This window comes from Ictalurus furcatus, chromosome 21 (assembly GCF_023375685.1).
Source record: "Ictalurus furcatus strain D&B chromosome 21, Billie_1.0, whole genome shotgun sequence".
NCBI lineage: Eukaryota > Metazoa > Chordata > Actinopteri > Siluriformes > Ictaluridae > Ictalurus > Ictalurus furcatus.
In genome coordinates, this window is record NC_071275.1 from 8,189,026 (window position 1) to 8,204,734 (window position 15,709).

At 37.2% G+C, this 15,709-nt stretch overlaps 2 protein-coding genes across 2 annotated transcripts in view; both read right to left on the reverse strand.

The window, feature by feature from the left end:
* Positions 1-3,782, reverse strand: klhdc7a (kelch domain containing 7A). Its single transcript, XM_053652346.1, has one exon. The coding sequence runs from the start codon at positions 3,780-3,782 to the stop codon at positions 1,413-1,415; it is 2,370 nt and encodes a 789-aa protein (XP_053508321.1). The 3' UTR covers positions 1-1,412.
* A 7,225-nt stretch (positions 3,783-11,007) lies between these two features.
* igsf21a (immunoglobin superfamily, member 21a) overlaps positions 11,008-15,709 on the reverse strand; it is a 275,022-nt gene continuing 270,320 nt past the window's right edge. Inside the window, exon 10 of the mRNA XM_053652843.1 lies at positions 11,008-11,881. Coding sequence (XP_053508818.1) covers positions 11,805-11,881 — 77 coding nt within the window. The 3' untranslated portion in view covers positions 11,008-11,804. The remainder of the gene's footprint in view (positions 11,882-15,709) is intronic.

The window sequence follows — 15,709 nt, forward strand, 5'->3', positions numbered from 1 at the left end:
TAGGTCCTACATTTTAACTGTGCTTGTTTTTTTTTTTTTTCCCCCCCCCCTCTCTCCAGTTTATGCACAAGCAGTTTAGAATCTGTTGACTCATGGTAAACATCCACATGATGGTGCCATCGTTACAGATCATGAACAAGTGAGCAGGCAGGCATGGTACGGTATATCATTCAGTATTTTTTTTCTTCTCAGCTTTGTTTGAAAGTCCTTGTCGTGTTTTAAACCATCAAAGAATTGATCACATGTATTTATAAGGTACATTATAGTCCAGGCTTTATTATTTCATTAGCATAATTTGAACAATTTGCATCAAACAGCATAGCTAAACAGCATAACTAAGCTTATTTTATAGTACAGAAACCTTCCAAGCACATCATATAAGTTGAACTCAGAATATATATACACACACACTCAATATAGTAAGTACATTGTTTATAATATATAATATTTGATATATTACATCTATAATATTTACATGTGACATACAGAAAGTGAAATTTGACACTGAGTATTCTGAAAATTGAGATGGTCTCCTTGTATGCATATGCACAACTCAAGTTACATGAAAAGATATGAAGGTTAATATAGGGTTACAAGGACGTTTTGAGAGATGGGAGGTAACCAAAAAAACAGGGAGACCCTGTGAAATCCCACACGAACGGTAATCCGAACTCAGGATTGAACCCTGGAGCTATGTGGCAGTAATACTACCCACTCTACACAGGCTATCCCTCATGAGATTATGTTGCTGAAAATATATTATACATTTGAAAACTTAAAATAGACACATTCAGTGGCAAAACTAGTATTCGACAGCATTAGCCTTACTTCTTTCAGCAGCTTTCATTTGACTTACCTAAAAAGTGATAAACATAAAAGTCAAGACATTGATGTCAATGAAGGACAGTGGAAAAAAGGCAGCGTTTGTTAATTTATCCTTTTGAATTATTCACGAGTTCAAGTTCTCAAATGGGCGTGAGAGCAAAGTATTCCATCCTTCATAAATCTTGGAAATGACGAGCATTTGTGTTATTCATTACAGCAAATTGCAGCATGGCTCCACTCTACATATTGATTAGCTGACATTTTGCTTATAGCATTTTGGAGCAGTATATTCGAGTGAAACACTTTAAGCAGTAGCACTAGACATTAGCAAGATTTAAGAGTTTACTTAGACCCAAGAGTGGACTGAAAAACTCTGATAACAAACAGCTCTCATTGGAACGGCAGATTTATCTCACTGGGAGTGCACACTAAATCTGATCTAGCTTTACAATTACTGGCTTTAATAGCCTTGATATTTCACTTCGACTGCCACTGATTAAGACAACTGTGCATTCCAGTAACTTAATATGGTCTCCAACTATGAACTCTGAGTGCGTCAGTCTTTTTCTCGGCTGAGCTGACTGAACTCAAACGCTGGTTTGAAGAGTGCTTTTATCAGGCAGGGCAAGAACAAAAGGGAATAAAATACCCTTAGCTGCTGTGAGGATTTGTAAATCATCTGCCACAAAGCCTGGAGATTTTTCATCAGCTAAGAACCTCATAGTGAACTGCCGACTTACACAGTAGATGACGTCGTCCATAGCGATGCACTGAAAGGTGGGGCAGTGGGGTATTTGCTTGGAACAGCACTCATACCATAGCCTGGCCACAACGTGGTAGCGATACACACTGATCCCTATGTAAGGGTTAACATCAAACCGATAGAGGAAGCTCCGAACTGCTACCATTTCTGTGGTCCTTTCTTTGCTGCCTACAATCAAGCTCTGTCTCCAGACATCAGTTTTGGGGTTGTAACGCAAGAGCGTATACTTCAGAGTGCCACCAGAAACAAAGAGCTCGCCGTTACAAGCTGTAGCCCGATGAGCAACAGCAAAAGTTTCATTGGGCAGTGGTGCGACAAAGGTCCATCTGTTAGTCCTGGGGTCATAACGCTCCACTGTCGATAGACACTCCCCTCCAATGGCGTAGACATGGTCCTGTAGGGCTACGAGCTTGCAGTGAGGCCTGGCCTCATTCATTGGACAGATTTCACTCCAAATGGAGGTCACAGGGTTGTAGCAAAACACTTTCCTTGATGGCACTGTCCGTTGGAAGCCTACAGCTACAAACAGGTAGTTGTCCATGGTGCACATTGCACAGCCCTTGGATAAGACTTCTTGAGGGATTCGGCACTGAAGGTGCCAGGTGTCTTTGTAATCGTCATAGTAGTAAAGTCCACTAGATCCTCTAACAGTGTAGGAGTCTGTAGACTGTGATGGACTTCTGGCCCAATCTGGGGAGTCCATGTCTGCCACCATGAGGCATCTTCTGCCTCTCTTGCGTTGTCTCTGGATCTGGTCTCGCTCACCTGCCCTCAGTCGACCGTACAAGTTTGGATCTCGTAGGACCTGGAAGTAATTGTCTGACATAACTCTCAGAGCAGCCTGCTGAAGAACATCATGTCCATGTTTCTTGGCGAGCATCAGTGCTTCCAGACAATTGCCCAAATGAAGTTTTCCAGTTAAACTCTCCAGTTCTGATTTTCCTATGTTCTCTACAGGAAAATGAAGAAACTGGGCCCGAGCCACTGTTTCCACTTGTGGATCCTCAGAGGATTTCCAACCAAATTCTTGTATTTCTTTAGGTGACTCTGGGGAGTTTGTTGAATGCTCATTTAGAAGTGATGGTGAGCGGCTACGAGTCACTAGAGGGGGGAAAGGGATCTGGAGTTCTGACTCTGTAGCAGCAGCAAGATAACTGTCCTTGCGAATTAATCCATGTCTCAGAAGTCTTCCAGTTTCTGATCTGATTGGCGCTTGAGACACCCTATCTGAGTCATTTGAGAATTCCAGATCTCTTATGATTAAAGATGAAGGCAAGGGACTTGGTGTTCGGGGTTTTTCCATTACATTGGACAAAGTATTAGCTTCATATGGTCCATAAGTTGGACTCATAGAGTGGGTGGGGCTTAAATCTGAAAACGACTGTGAGGTTGTCTCGACAAAATAATCATAAATCTTACCACGAACTGCAGTGCTTCGATCACCGGGCCCCTCTATTACCAGGTCAGCATTCTCCACTTTGATCTCTGCCTTTGACTGGAAACTGGAAAAAGTACCAGGATGACCCATATTCTGCATGAGCTCTCTGCCAACTTCAACTCCACCATCCAGTTTTTTTAGCTGGCATGGTGAGCGACGTCCACTTGGATTTGTTGCTGCCTTGACATGTAAACCAGGTGTCAGTAGAGTCTGTCCTGTTTTGCAATCCTTGACCTCTCTCTCTGCCTTATCCCAGAAGTCCTCCATGTTATGTTCCACGCCAGAGGAAGGTGAGGAATTTCCCTCTGTATTCGTCCTAAAGTCCTCAAACTTTGTATCCGCTTCTGTGTTGCATTCCACACCAGAGGTTAGCGAGGAACTTCCCTCTGTGCTGGTCACAAAGTCCTCAAACTCTTTATTCTCTTCCTTTTTAACCATGGCATCTGTGTTTTGTAGTTGAAGAATGCCTTGCCCAAAATCCACAGAGGACTGCCTAGACCGGTTTTCTCCATCATATTCCCCTTTCTTGCTTTCTTTCAGAGGTTCTAACACCGTTTTGCAAGGGATGCAGGTTTCAGGACTTGGTTGAGTGCTCCTGGGAGGAGGGAGTCTCTTCTTGGCCCGTGTTTGACCTCGAGCCCTGGAGCTGTAAAATCGAAAAACCCAGGTGACAAAAAGAATAGCAGCAGCAGACACAGTCAGCTTGGCCAGGAGCTGCATGTCAAAGCGCACTCCCAGCAAGTCCGCTATTGGCATTTCTGGTCGAGCAGGTTTGGCAGTCAGCTGGATATTTAGTCCTTGTTTGGGATGCTGAACTTAGCGCATCCCAGCCTGTGTGACTTGACGATGAATGCAACTACAAGCTGTCAGCTCTCTTTCTATTGTCAATGTGGGATAAGGAACCTGATACCTGCCCTTGTTGAATTTGCATGCTGCACATGCAGTGAGGGCGGGACCGTGGGTGTTATTCCACCTGGTGCAGGCAATTGCTCTAAAGCCACAGCTCTAGAGCTGATAAAGGCCTGTCTATTCACTTCTGTTGACTTTGAGTTATTTGCAGATGACACTATACACGTTCTCTATTTTTTTCAGTACTTCAAACCATAAAATTTCATGTTATTTTTGCAGTTTAATTGATCATAATATTTTCAATGTGCAGAAAATAAGGATAGTTTGTCATTGAGCAGTGTTGTATTCTATCTGCAGATTATTAAAGTAATGAACATACCTGAGGTACTACAAGCATATGGGTGTTGGGTATTTGCATTTGTATTAAGGGTGGAGATGGCTGATATAAAACATTAAACACATACAGAAGTGCACAGTCCAGGATGTAACTGTTTGCACAGTTGTCTTTGCCAATAAATCATCAAGAATTATTACATATGCCTGAAATTCTCCCACTGTTTTTAAGTTTTTACTATCTTACATATGCAAAGGCAAATTAGTCAATATTCTTAAGCTAACCTCAAAAAATAGTATACTTCTGACACTATAGTCATCTAAGACTGCTGTGCTGAACCTGCCACACTTAATTTTTTGAACATTGTGGGGGTTTTTTTGCAACCTGATAGTACTGTTATGTAGATGCTCTAAAGTAACTCGAACCAACAAGCACACTTGAATAGGTCTGAATAATTGATAGTTACACAGGCCTGCTCCTTCAACCCCTTAGCTCTCATATGTCAACTGGAGAATTTTGGTGTATTGAGAAAGGATTTGGCAACATGTTTGTTGTTTGATAATTACAATAGGCCAAGCAAATTTGATACCATACCTGTTTGCATGAATCATTGACATTTCTTTATGAAACATATTTTAAACTGCACTTTCATGGTATAGTTTTGTTTTTGTTACATTTATTTATTTGTTTTTTTGTTTGTAAATGAATCTTTTTAAATAAAAGTATATAAGAAATAACAGTGAATTATTACAGGCCAGGTGATTACATGAATGATGTTTTTAGCAAAGTTTCAGTTCTTTCTGTTGGGGGACTTAAATATATTTATAAGTTTTGGGTTTTTATCAAAACTTTACAACATTTATAAAATTTTTCTTGGATTTTGCAAATAGTATCTATTTCAGAAAAATGTTGCGTAATTTTATACTATACGCAACATTTTGCTGAAATATATACATATACACACACACACACACACACACACACACACACACATATATATATATATAGATATATATATATATATATATATATATATATATATATATATATATATATATATATATATAATGCATTATTGGAGTTATAGCATGTACTACCGAAAGCTGCATGTTATAATGCATTGCCCTTTTGTGATAGAGATAAAATGCTATAACAATCTCTGTGTTACAATGCATTATAAAGGTCTACAAAGAGATATTATATTGCATTATGTACCTAACATCATGAAGTCTTGAACTTATGCTTTAAAATGTGCTCTGCATGTAACTAAACTACTTATATTTATACAGGCTTATGGCAGTCATTATTAGGTATCGTGTAGGCTACGTGACATCATAAACCTACAGTATAATGCTTTATGAACTATAAACTTATAGGAAGTACTGCTTGTATGTCATAATGCATTGCCCTATTTGTGATAGTGATAAAATTCTATACTTAAGTTTGTTATAGTGCATTATAACTTGAGTCTCTTTAATATTCTTATGAACAAATGCTATTGCATGTTACAGTATGTAAACTGATGCTTGTAGAAATGCTATGTATGTACCCATAACTAATTACATTAATACAGAATTAGGCCAGGCAGTATAATGTATCATGTAGGCTATATGACACATATGTAGCATAAGCATAATCTGACATTAATAATGATTATATTTGTGCATTATAAAGTGCTGTGACACAGGCCTATGCCAGACAATTATAATGTGTCATGTAGACTAAATGAGACTTTACAAATGCATATAAAGTAATAATACGTTATGAGTACTGGATTCATTAAGCTGTATAATATAATATTATAATGCATTACCCAGTGCATCTACAACATTCGTATTTACAGTGCCCTCAACTAATATTGGCACCCTTGGTAAATATGAGCAAAGAAGGCTGTGAAAAATTTATTTCTTTATTTGTCTTTATTGTTTAACCTTTTGATCTTTTGTTAAAAAGATTCACAAAAATTCAGAAAAATATATTTGAAGTATATTTCCATTGATATTTAATTTTTTTTAGTACACCTGGAAATGTTTTGAATGAACCTGGAATTGGACATGTGTCTATATTGTCTCAACACACTGTGAAGAGGATGGTTCAAGTGGCCAAAAAATCTCCAAGGATCACAGCTGGAGAATGGCAGAAGTTAGTTGCATCTTGGGGTCAGAAAGTCTCCAAAACTACAATCCAAAGTCACCTACATCACCACAAGTTGTTTGGAAGGGTTTCAAGAAAAAAGCCTCTACTCTCATCCAAAACCAAATTCAAGCATCTTCAGCTTGCCAGACACTACTGGAACTTCAAATGGGATCGGGTTCTATGGTCAGATGAAACCAAAATAGAGCTTTTTGGTAATAAACCCCAGAGGTGGTTTTGGTGCACACAGAGAGGTAGCCATATGAAAAAGTACCTCATGCCCACGGTTAAATATGGTGGTGGCTCTTTAATGTTTTGGGGCTGTTTTTCTGCCAGAGGATCTGGACATTTTGTTAGGATACATGGCATCATGGACTCCATCAAATATCAACAGATATTAAATGAAAACTTGACTGCCTCTGACAGAAAGCTTCAAATGGGCTGTGGTTGGATCTTCCAGCAGGACAATGATCCAAAACATCATCAAAATCAACACAAAAATGGTTTACTGACCACAAAATCAAGGTCCTGCCATGTTCATCCCAGTCTCCTGACTTGAAACTGAACTTGAACTGAAGAGGAGAGTCCACCAGCATGGACCTCGAAACTTGAAGGATCTAGAGAGATTCTGTATGGAGGAATCGTCTCAGATCCGTTGCCATGTATTCTCCAACCTCATCAGTCATTATAGGAAAAGACTCAGAGCTGTTATCTTGGCAAAGGGAGGTAGCACAAAGTATTGACTAAAAGGGTGCCAATAATTGTTGCACACGTATATTTAACTTTTTTTTTGTGGAAAAACCTGTGTTTTGTTTGCAATTGTTTGATGTCCATAAGTCTTTTGAACAAAAGATGAAAAGTTTAAACAATAAAGACAATTTTTTTCACAGCCTTCTTTGCTCATATTTACCAAGGGTGCCAATATTAGTGGACGGCACTGTATATTCTCATTACAAATGTTAGTACAATGCATTATGAATGATTCATATAAATTATTAACAGATGTTGTATGCTATAAAGTATTACCCTGTTTGCGATATAAATACAGCACTATATGAAAATTATGCTTTATGAATGTCTACAATGTTCTCAGGGAGAGATATTATAACACATTACTAATGCTAGCATTATGTAGTCATATAATATTTTCATTTATAAAGTGCTATGCATGCAACTAAAACTAATTACATCTATGCAGGCTTATGCCAGGCATTATAAGGTGTCATGTTGACTATATGACACATTATAAATGCATATATATATATATGCAATATATATATGGTACATTGTAAGTACTGTATTCGTAGTCAAGTTGTCATGTATTATGTTGTAATGTATTACCCTGAGTGTCTACAATGTTCTTATATAATGAGATATTAAAAATATTATATAGTTATCTAACATGATGCCTGCTGTACAGTGTTCTTATGACCAGATATTTTAATGTGCTATGTAAACTAAAATATAATTATTAAATTAGGTATTTTTATCATTTAAATTGTGCTATACATGTAACTCTAAGTGCATTTATACAGGTATTATGTAGGCTATATGACACTTTATAAATATATATTTACAGTATAAAATACATTATGAATAACAGATTCATAGGAGATATTAAGAAAAGTTGTTTTCCATAACGTTTTACCCTGTTTGTGAAATAAGTACAGCGCTATATGAAAGTTGTAGTGCATTATGAATGTTTACAATGTTCTTATGGAGAAATATAATGCATTACATAACCTGACATGAAATAAATGAAATAATTATATGATTTTGTAAAGTGCTATGCATGTAACTAAAACTAATTACATTTATGCATGCTTATCCCAGGCATTATAAGGTTTCATGTAGACTATATGACATGTTATAAATGCATGTAACGTTTTATATTTACCGGATTCATAGTCAAGTTGTATGTTATAATGCAAGGTTATAATGTATCATGTATTATCAAGAGCTCCTTAACCCCTTCAGAAGACTTACTTTCCTTTCATTGTTTCCTCGAGGACATCATTTGCATCGGCACACAAATAACCAACACAGCACAGTAACTTGTGTTACTCTTTTTCCAACATTTCTAACAGATGCACAAATGACATCATTTTAAAGACAAAGCCATTTTAAATTGAATGCTTCCTAAACAAACTACAACTGGAAATTACATGCAATAAGTTCCCTTTTAAGTCTGTTTGAGTACATGTTTTGTTCTCGAAAAAAGAACAGTACACTCATAGTGTGCATTCCACATTCAATCTTGAGGCATATTCTCGTCATAATGGGCGTTTCAATCTCCCCGAAGCTGTGGAGGAAAACAGGATATCACTTGTATGCCTTTCTCACACGAATGTGATCATTCTGTAAACAAACTATCTGTGCTGGATTTATTCAGACCGAATCATTCAACCATTAAACTACGATTTGAGCACTATTCTAACGCTTTTATTGGAGACGACGACTCTGAGCCTTTCTGTGAATATCAACCGAGATATGAAGAGACCCAGAATGTACTGCAGGGCCTGTTTGAAATGGAGAAGGCATTGAAATGGAACAAATGCTTCAGAGTATGACAGGAGGAGGAAAAAGAAGAAGAAAAAAAACAGAAGCTAGGCTAGCCAAATCTGTCAGAATGATCACTGAACAAAAGCATTCTTCTGTTCATAATGTTCTTAAGGCGACCAGGTTCACATCAGAGAAATGTAGGGAACTTAAAAAAAACACAAAAACAAACCCAAAGCAAAAATGGAAGAGAGGCTATTTTACTAAGCTCATATTTAACTAATCTCTCCTCCTACCTAGGCTTCAGTCCTAATCTTTTAATACACGGTGTGTTTAGAGGAGCTTAAATTGCAATTCAGGATTACTTTTCATCACGAAGGCAGCTTGGAAGATGAGTAGCAGAAGATAAACTTTTGCAAAGCGTTCACATGAAACTTTATGAAACATTTTACTTATGCCCAGGGTGGTTTTCATGAAGGCAGAAAAGATGTTTTTTGTTGTTGTTATTTTGATTTTACTTTTGAAGCACTTTAAGACGAGAAAGTAGACTTTTCTTGAAGGGGACCAGCGACTAATTTTGGATTTTATTTTACAGAGCTTTCAATAATGCAATGTTGAGTCCATTTGAATCGAACCCTGTTGTGGTCATACCTTCAGTGTGGGACTTTAGGCAGGTAAGAACACAGCAATCACATTCAGTTGTGCACCAAGCAATCTGAACGAGGTGGTCTCTGTCCACTCTCCACTCCCAAGTGAACTCTGATGCGATTTGATGGCAGCGAGGAAGCCGAATTTGACTTGATTTGAATCAACCCTACCTACAGGAAGTGAATCAAATATGCCGTGTGACTTAGGCTGCAGTATTTGTTTTGTAGAGATGGGCTGCTGAACTGACCCAAAGGAAAGTGCTGTAAGCACTACAGAAATGTGCTGGGTTCTGGATATTTGTACTGATGAAAAAAAGAGAGCAAATAAATACTGGATGTGATACACAAAACAAGTAAAAAAAATTAGCCCCAGACATTAGCACCAGAATTGCTGACCACCTGACAAATATTATAATATAAACATATTAAATATGAAGTGTTTCCGTGTTTTAATAAGAATACTCTAGTGACGACATTTATTACTCTGTAATTTTGAAATTATGAGAGCATTAGCTTCTAGCTAGCTAGAATTACATTAGCCTACATTACACAAGACATTACAGAAAGCAGAAGTTTTTTTCCTTTCTTTCTTTTTCTGGACGGTTAATCATTTTCACATTTACATATTTATAATGTTGAGAAAGGTTGCTAATGTTACAAACAAATTAGTTTTTCTTTAATCGGTCCCTTCAGGATTTTGTGATCATGGACATGAACACAAAGTCAAGGAAACTCTGCAATATTCGCAATCAGATTTGGGCCGAGACACGGCAGGTGACATCATCACAACGCGCATTCAGCCAAAGTCCTCTTTGATTCACGTGCGTCGAACAGGAGTACAGCTAAAGGTCTTGTTTACCAACAAACATCACTGTGAAAGACAATTTTGTGCAGTTCCTATATGACAATAAATAAAGGCGTTGGTGGAAGATGCAAATGCCAGTGCGAGCCCAGATCTCGCCGGATCTCGCCGGTCAGAACAAACAAAAAGTGCGTTGTTGTATGAGCACACGCAGCCATGTCGAGTTGATCATCTCCATGTTTTAATACAGGTGATATGAAACAAATACAACAACCCTGTTTACACTCCTTTGAGGAACAGAGGAATGGGAGGAGGGGGATAAATGGTGAATAACATGATCCTAGCAGTACCTGTTAGGAGAGAGTTACATACTGTACACGATGCAGGTCACTGAATATATTATGCAACAAGAAAAGGGGGGAGGGGGAAAGAACATGTGGGTGAGAGCAGAGCGAGGCGACGATGCCGCCACCGTAACAGATGCAGAAGAGGAGAAATCGCCAAACGTCACATGCACCACAACCTGGAGAAGAGAGGCAGACGTACACTATGTTAAGGATGTATTTTCCTCTTATTTCAAGCCTGCCGTCATGATGCACAGGTTTGAGGGAGCATTAAATCAGAATAAGGGAAGTCTATTTAGTCTTTTTTTTTTAACTGTCCTTGAATAAAATTCCTTGGTTATGATTCCTCAATGATGGTATTACTGAACTGGGGATGACCAAACATGTATAAGCAATAAAGGTTTGCTAATCTCCCACCCATCACCCCTCAACCCCCTTATATCTCTGAATTTCATATTTTTTTTAATATACCTCTCAGTATTTACACGGATGTACACAAAATACATTTAAAAAGAGGGTCTTCTGTTTTACTTCTCAAATAAAATCTCACCAATTCACAGGATTTGTTTTATATGAGTCTTTTTTTTTGTACATTCCAGCCATGAGCCATTCAAGAACAACAACAAAAAAAAGAATGGGGGGAAAATCCTGTGCTAAAACACAAAAAATGGTGTCCAAAAAGAGGATGTTTGTGCTCGAGTGCAGTATAGTTGTATGGGTGGATCAGCGATTATAGTTTCTGTGTTTCTGTTTTTAGTCTTTCCTGATCATATCGCAGTCCACTACAACCACCATGACATCATGAGTTCGGCTCAAAGAAGAAAGAAGCCCAGGTTTTTTTTTTTGTTTGTTTGTTTGTTTTTTCCTTTTTCTTTTTTTTTTGATTGACAGGTTAAGACGAGACACAAAAACGAGGTATGGACAATACAGAAGGTGGAGCTTCTTCTTACATTAGGAATATCTTTTGCTTTTTGTCATTATAATCACAGATGTCGTCATCAGGTTCTTACAAAAACAAAAACGAGGAGAGAACGTGGCACCTCCTGGCGATGTTGCAGATGTCCTCTGAAGACAGTCCCAAAGTGTGCCAGGGTGGGAAAGTGTGTGTGCTTGGTCAGCGTGGACGGACACGTGGGTGTGGGCAGTTGTTGTTTTGTTTTTTTTGAATGCTCATTTCAGTCTGATAGTCAGTACGAGGACGAGGGGCAGCCATATCAGTCCGTGTGCGTGCAATCTGGGACCCCCACCTGCGGACAGCAATATGTGGCGTTAGCATTAGCATATCCAAAACTCAATAACAGAGTTAATTTCCTGGTTTAAAAAAAACAACATTTGGTAATAATTTAGTTGTATAACAGTAAAAGACTGCTAATTTTTAGGCGATAAAGCAACACCAAAAGTCTTGATGCATTTCTAACAACCTGGTTTTGTGGATGTTCAAATCTTGTTACACTTCTACCAAATAAATAGGTGACATTGTTTAATTAATCATTAATTTCCAATCTATAATTTCAATGTTGTTATTGAGAGAGGTCAGAGGAGCAAGGCCAGATTGGGTTGAGCTGATGATACAGCTAGGGTAACTCTAATAACCACGCTTTATAACTGTGGTGAGCAGAAAAGCATCTCAAAACGTACAACACGCCAAATATTAAGGTATATGGGATACAACAGCAAACCAGTTGTCAACCGGTTTTATATGTTGTGCATTCGGAGATGCTTTTCTGTTCACCACGGTTGTAAAGAGTGATTATTTGAGTGAACGTAGCCTTCCTGTCAGCCTGAACTAATCTGGCTATTCTTCTCTAACCTCTTTCATCAATAAGGCATTTGTGCCTTCAGAACTGCCGGTCACTAGATGTTTTTTTTTTTTTTTGTCGTTCTGTGTAAACTTTAAAGACTGTTGTGTGTGGAAATCTCAGATCATTGGTTTCTTAAATACTCAAACCAGCCTGCCTAGCACCAACAACCATGCCACATATGGTCGAAGTCTCTGAGATCACGTTTTTTCCCTCATTCTGATGTTTGATATGAACGTTAACTGAAGCTTATGATCTTTGTGTATCTGTATCTGTGTGTTTTAATGCATTACATTGCATTGTCACCAGATAACTGGCCTGACTGCATAATAGCACGAATGTGCAGAGGTACAGGTGGCTGGCGAGCATATAATGTTCATAAGTTTTACAGAACACGTACTGAATTTAAATAAATGGTCAAAAAAAAAAAAGAGTGCTACACTTTCTCGACGCTTTTTCTACACAAAAACTCATAATAAAAGTAACTAAAGCGTGGCTTTGGGTGCTTTGGTCCGCTGTAATTTAATTCCAGAAAGAGACCTCTGAGGAATAAAAGATCACGTGGAAAATGTCTCTCTTTCTGCATCGGTGCTTTTTTGAAGTTATAACACAGAGGACAAGCAGCAAAGACCAGGCGGCTTTCTAAATCCTCCGATATTTCACTGTAATTGCCTAATGCACTGAAAGGGGCTTTTGAGTGAGCAGTGCACTAATGCTAAGTGACCATAAGCACAACCCCAACACATATTACAACATTTTCATGATGCATGCAGAGCTCACGAGTGACAGCAGCATTCTGTCACCTGTGTGAAAAGTGCTTTTGACTTCAATTACTATTATTATGGAAGAGACACGTTGCTACAACTGCATGTTCAGGGTCTGTACTCTTTATCTGAAGTAAGATTCAAGCCTTTTACAACAATTTCAATGTTGATAATAAAACCATTTATTAAAAATATTATAAATATCAACAATTAACCTTGGCTACAGCTAGTATTTAATTACTACTGTCATTATTCATTTATTTGGTTAAAAATTCTGCCAAATGCATAAAAGCTGTATCTAGCATTTAAAAATGTTTCTAAACTCATTAAAGTGCTCATTAAAGTCTGGAAGATCCAACCATGACCCATTTGAAGCTTTCTGGCAGAGGCAGTCAGTTTTTCATTTAATATCTGTTGATATTTGATAGAGTCCATGATGCCATGTATCCAAACAAACAAACAAACAAACAAACAAAAAACAGCCCCAAAACATTAAAGAGCCACCACCATATTTAACCGTGGGCATGAGGTACTTTTCCATATGGCTACCTCTCTGTGTGCACCAAAACCACTTCTGGTGTTTGTTGCCAAAAAGCTCTATTTTGGTTTCATCTGACCATAGAACCCGATCCCATTTGAAGTTCCAGTAGTGTCTGGCAAACTGAAGATGCTTGAGTTTGTTTTTGGAAGAGAGTAGAGGCTTTTTTCTTGAAACCCTTCCAAACAACTTGTGGTGATGTAGGTGACTTCAGATTGTAATTTTGGAGACTTTCTGACCCCAAAATGCAACTAACTTCTGCAATTCTCCAGCTGAGATCCTTGGAGATTTTTTGGCCACTTGAACCATCCTCTTCACAGAGTGTTGAGACGATATAGACACACGTCCAATTCCAGGTTGATTCATAACATTTCCTAGTTGACTGGAACTTCTTAATTATTGCCCTGATGGTGGAAATGGGCATTTTCAATGCTTGTGCTATTTTCTTATAGCCACGTCCCATTTTGTGAAGCTCAACAACCTTTTGCCGCACATCACAGCTATATTCTCTGGTCTTACCCATTGTTACGAATGATTAAGGGAATTTGACCTATGTGTTACCTCATATTTATACTCCTGTAAAACAGGAAGTCATGATTGAACAATTTCCTGTTACGAGTCACCCAGGTGTATGAAATTGTTTTGTTTGTTTTTTTTAAATATCAAAGAGAATATACTTTAAATATATTTTCTCATATGAATTAATAGGGGTGCCAATAATGGTTGTACACCTATATTTAACAAAGATATATATATATATATATATATATATATATATATATATATATATATATATATATATATATATATATTGATAACCCTGTGTTCTGTTTGTAATTGTTTGATATCCAGGACAGCAGAGTATTTCTCTGAATTTTTTGAACAAAAGATCATTTCAGTGTAATTATATAGCATGTTGTCTGTCCACCCACAGAAACTCAGCCTCATTTCAAACAAACAAAAAAATGAATAACAACTAAGAGCAAATGGGCAAAAATACTATATACCCCCTTATGCCCCTAGAAAAATCAACAAAAATTAAAAGAACATTAAAAAAATAAGATTTTATGAAATGACATTTCAGCCACTAGAATTTGGATTTAAATATTGTGCCATTTTTTTATATCTGAATTTTATGCTTTAATTTGCAGTTATACATCAAGTTTTGAAGTTGAATGAAACGAGATGCATGAACAACATATTACATTTAGTTAATCAAATTCAAATTAATTTTGCGGGGCATTTACAGTAATTTATTGGCAGCTGTTTAGCTGAAATAAACAACTGGATCTAGCAATGTTTGTGTTTCTGAAGCTCTCTGAAGTAGCTAGCATTGTATAAAGTTGTATCTTTTTGTGTTTTATACACCTGTGTGATTAACTTGAAGTCGAATTCATTTTTACTTAAATTAAAACTTATTTACTTACCTTTTCAAATTATGAAATACAAATTCTATTTGCAATGCGACTTTAAAACCTGATATGCAAGTTTTTTCCAAGGAGACAAAAAAAAAGTGTTTTTTTTCTTTTTCTTCCTCACTTGTTGTCTCTTTAACACCAGACTAAATTTTCCTGCCAATTTATGCTTAACTGACAGCCAGAACTGATGATGTAAAGTTAATGAACAGGTAAATATTATAGTTACATCATAGTTAGAATTTGGACGCATGAAACACTTTTGGTGTATACTGCATGTTATACAGTATATTATATTTCCCCTTAAAAACAAGCATTAGTATTTTATCCAAAACTAAGCAAAAACCTAATAGGAAGAATTTAAAACAAACAAACAAACAAACAAACAAACAAACAAACAAAACAAAAAACAGGAATTTTAAAAATTAAGCATTTTTAAGACTTTGTAGCATCTGTACAAACCCTATATATGGACGCTCCCACTTACTTTTTAGCTATTTGTGTGCTGATGTATGGCTTAATAAGACTATTTTTGCTGCACAGGCTCATGTACAATGTC

Coding starts and splice junctions, on each gene's coding strand:
- klhdc7a (XM_053652346.1), bottom strand. CDS start 3,782: ATGCCAATAGCGGACTTGCTGGGAGTGCGCTTTGACATGCAGCTCCTG.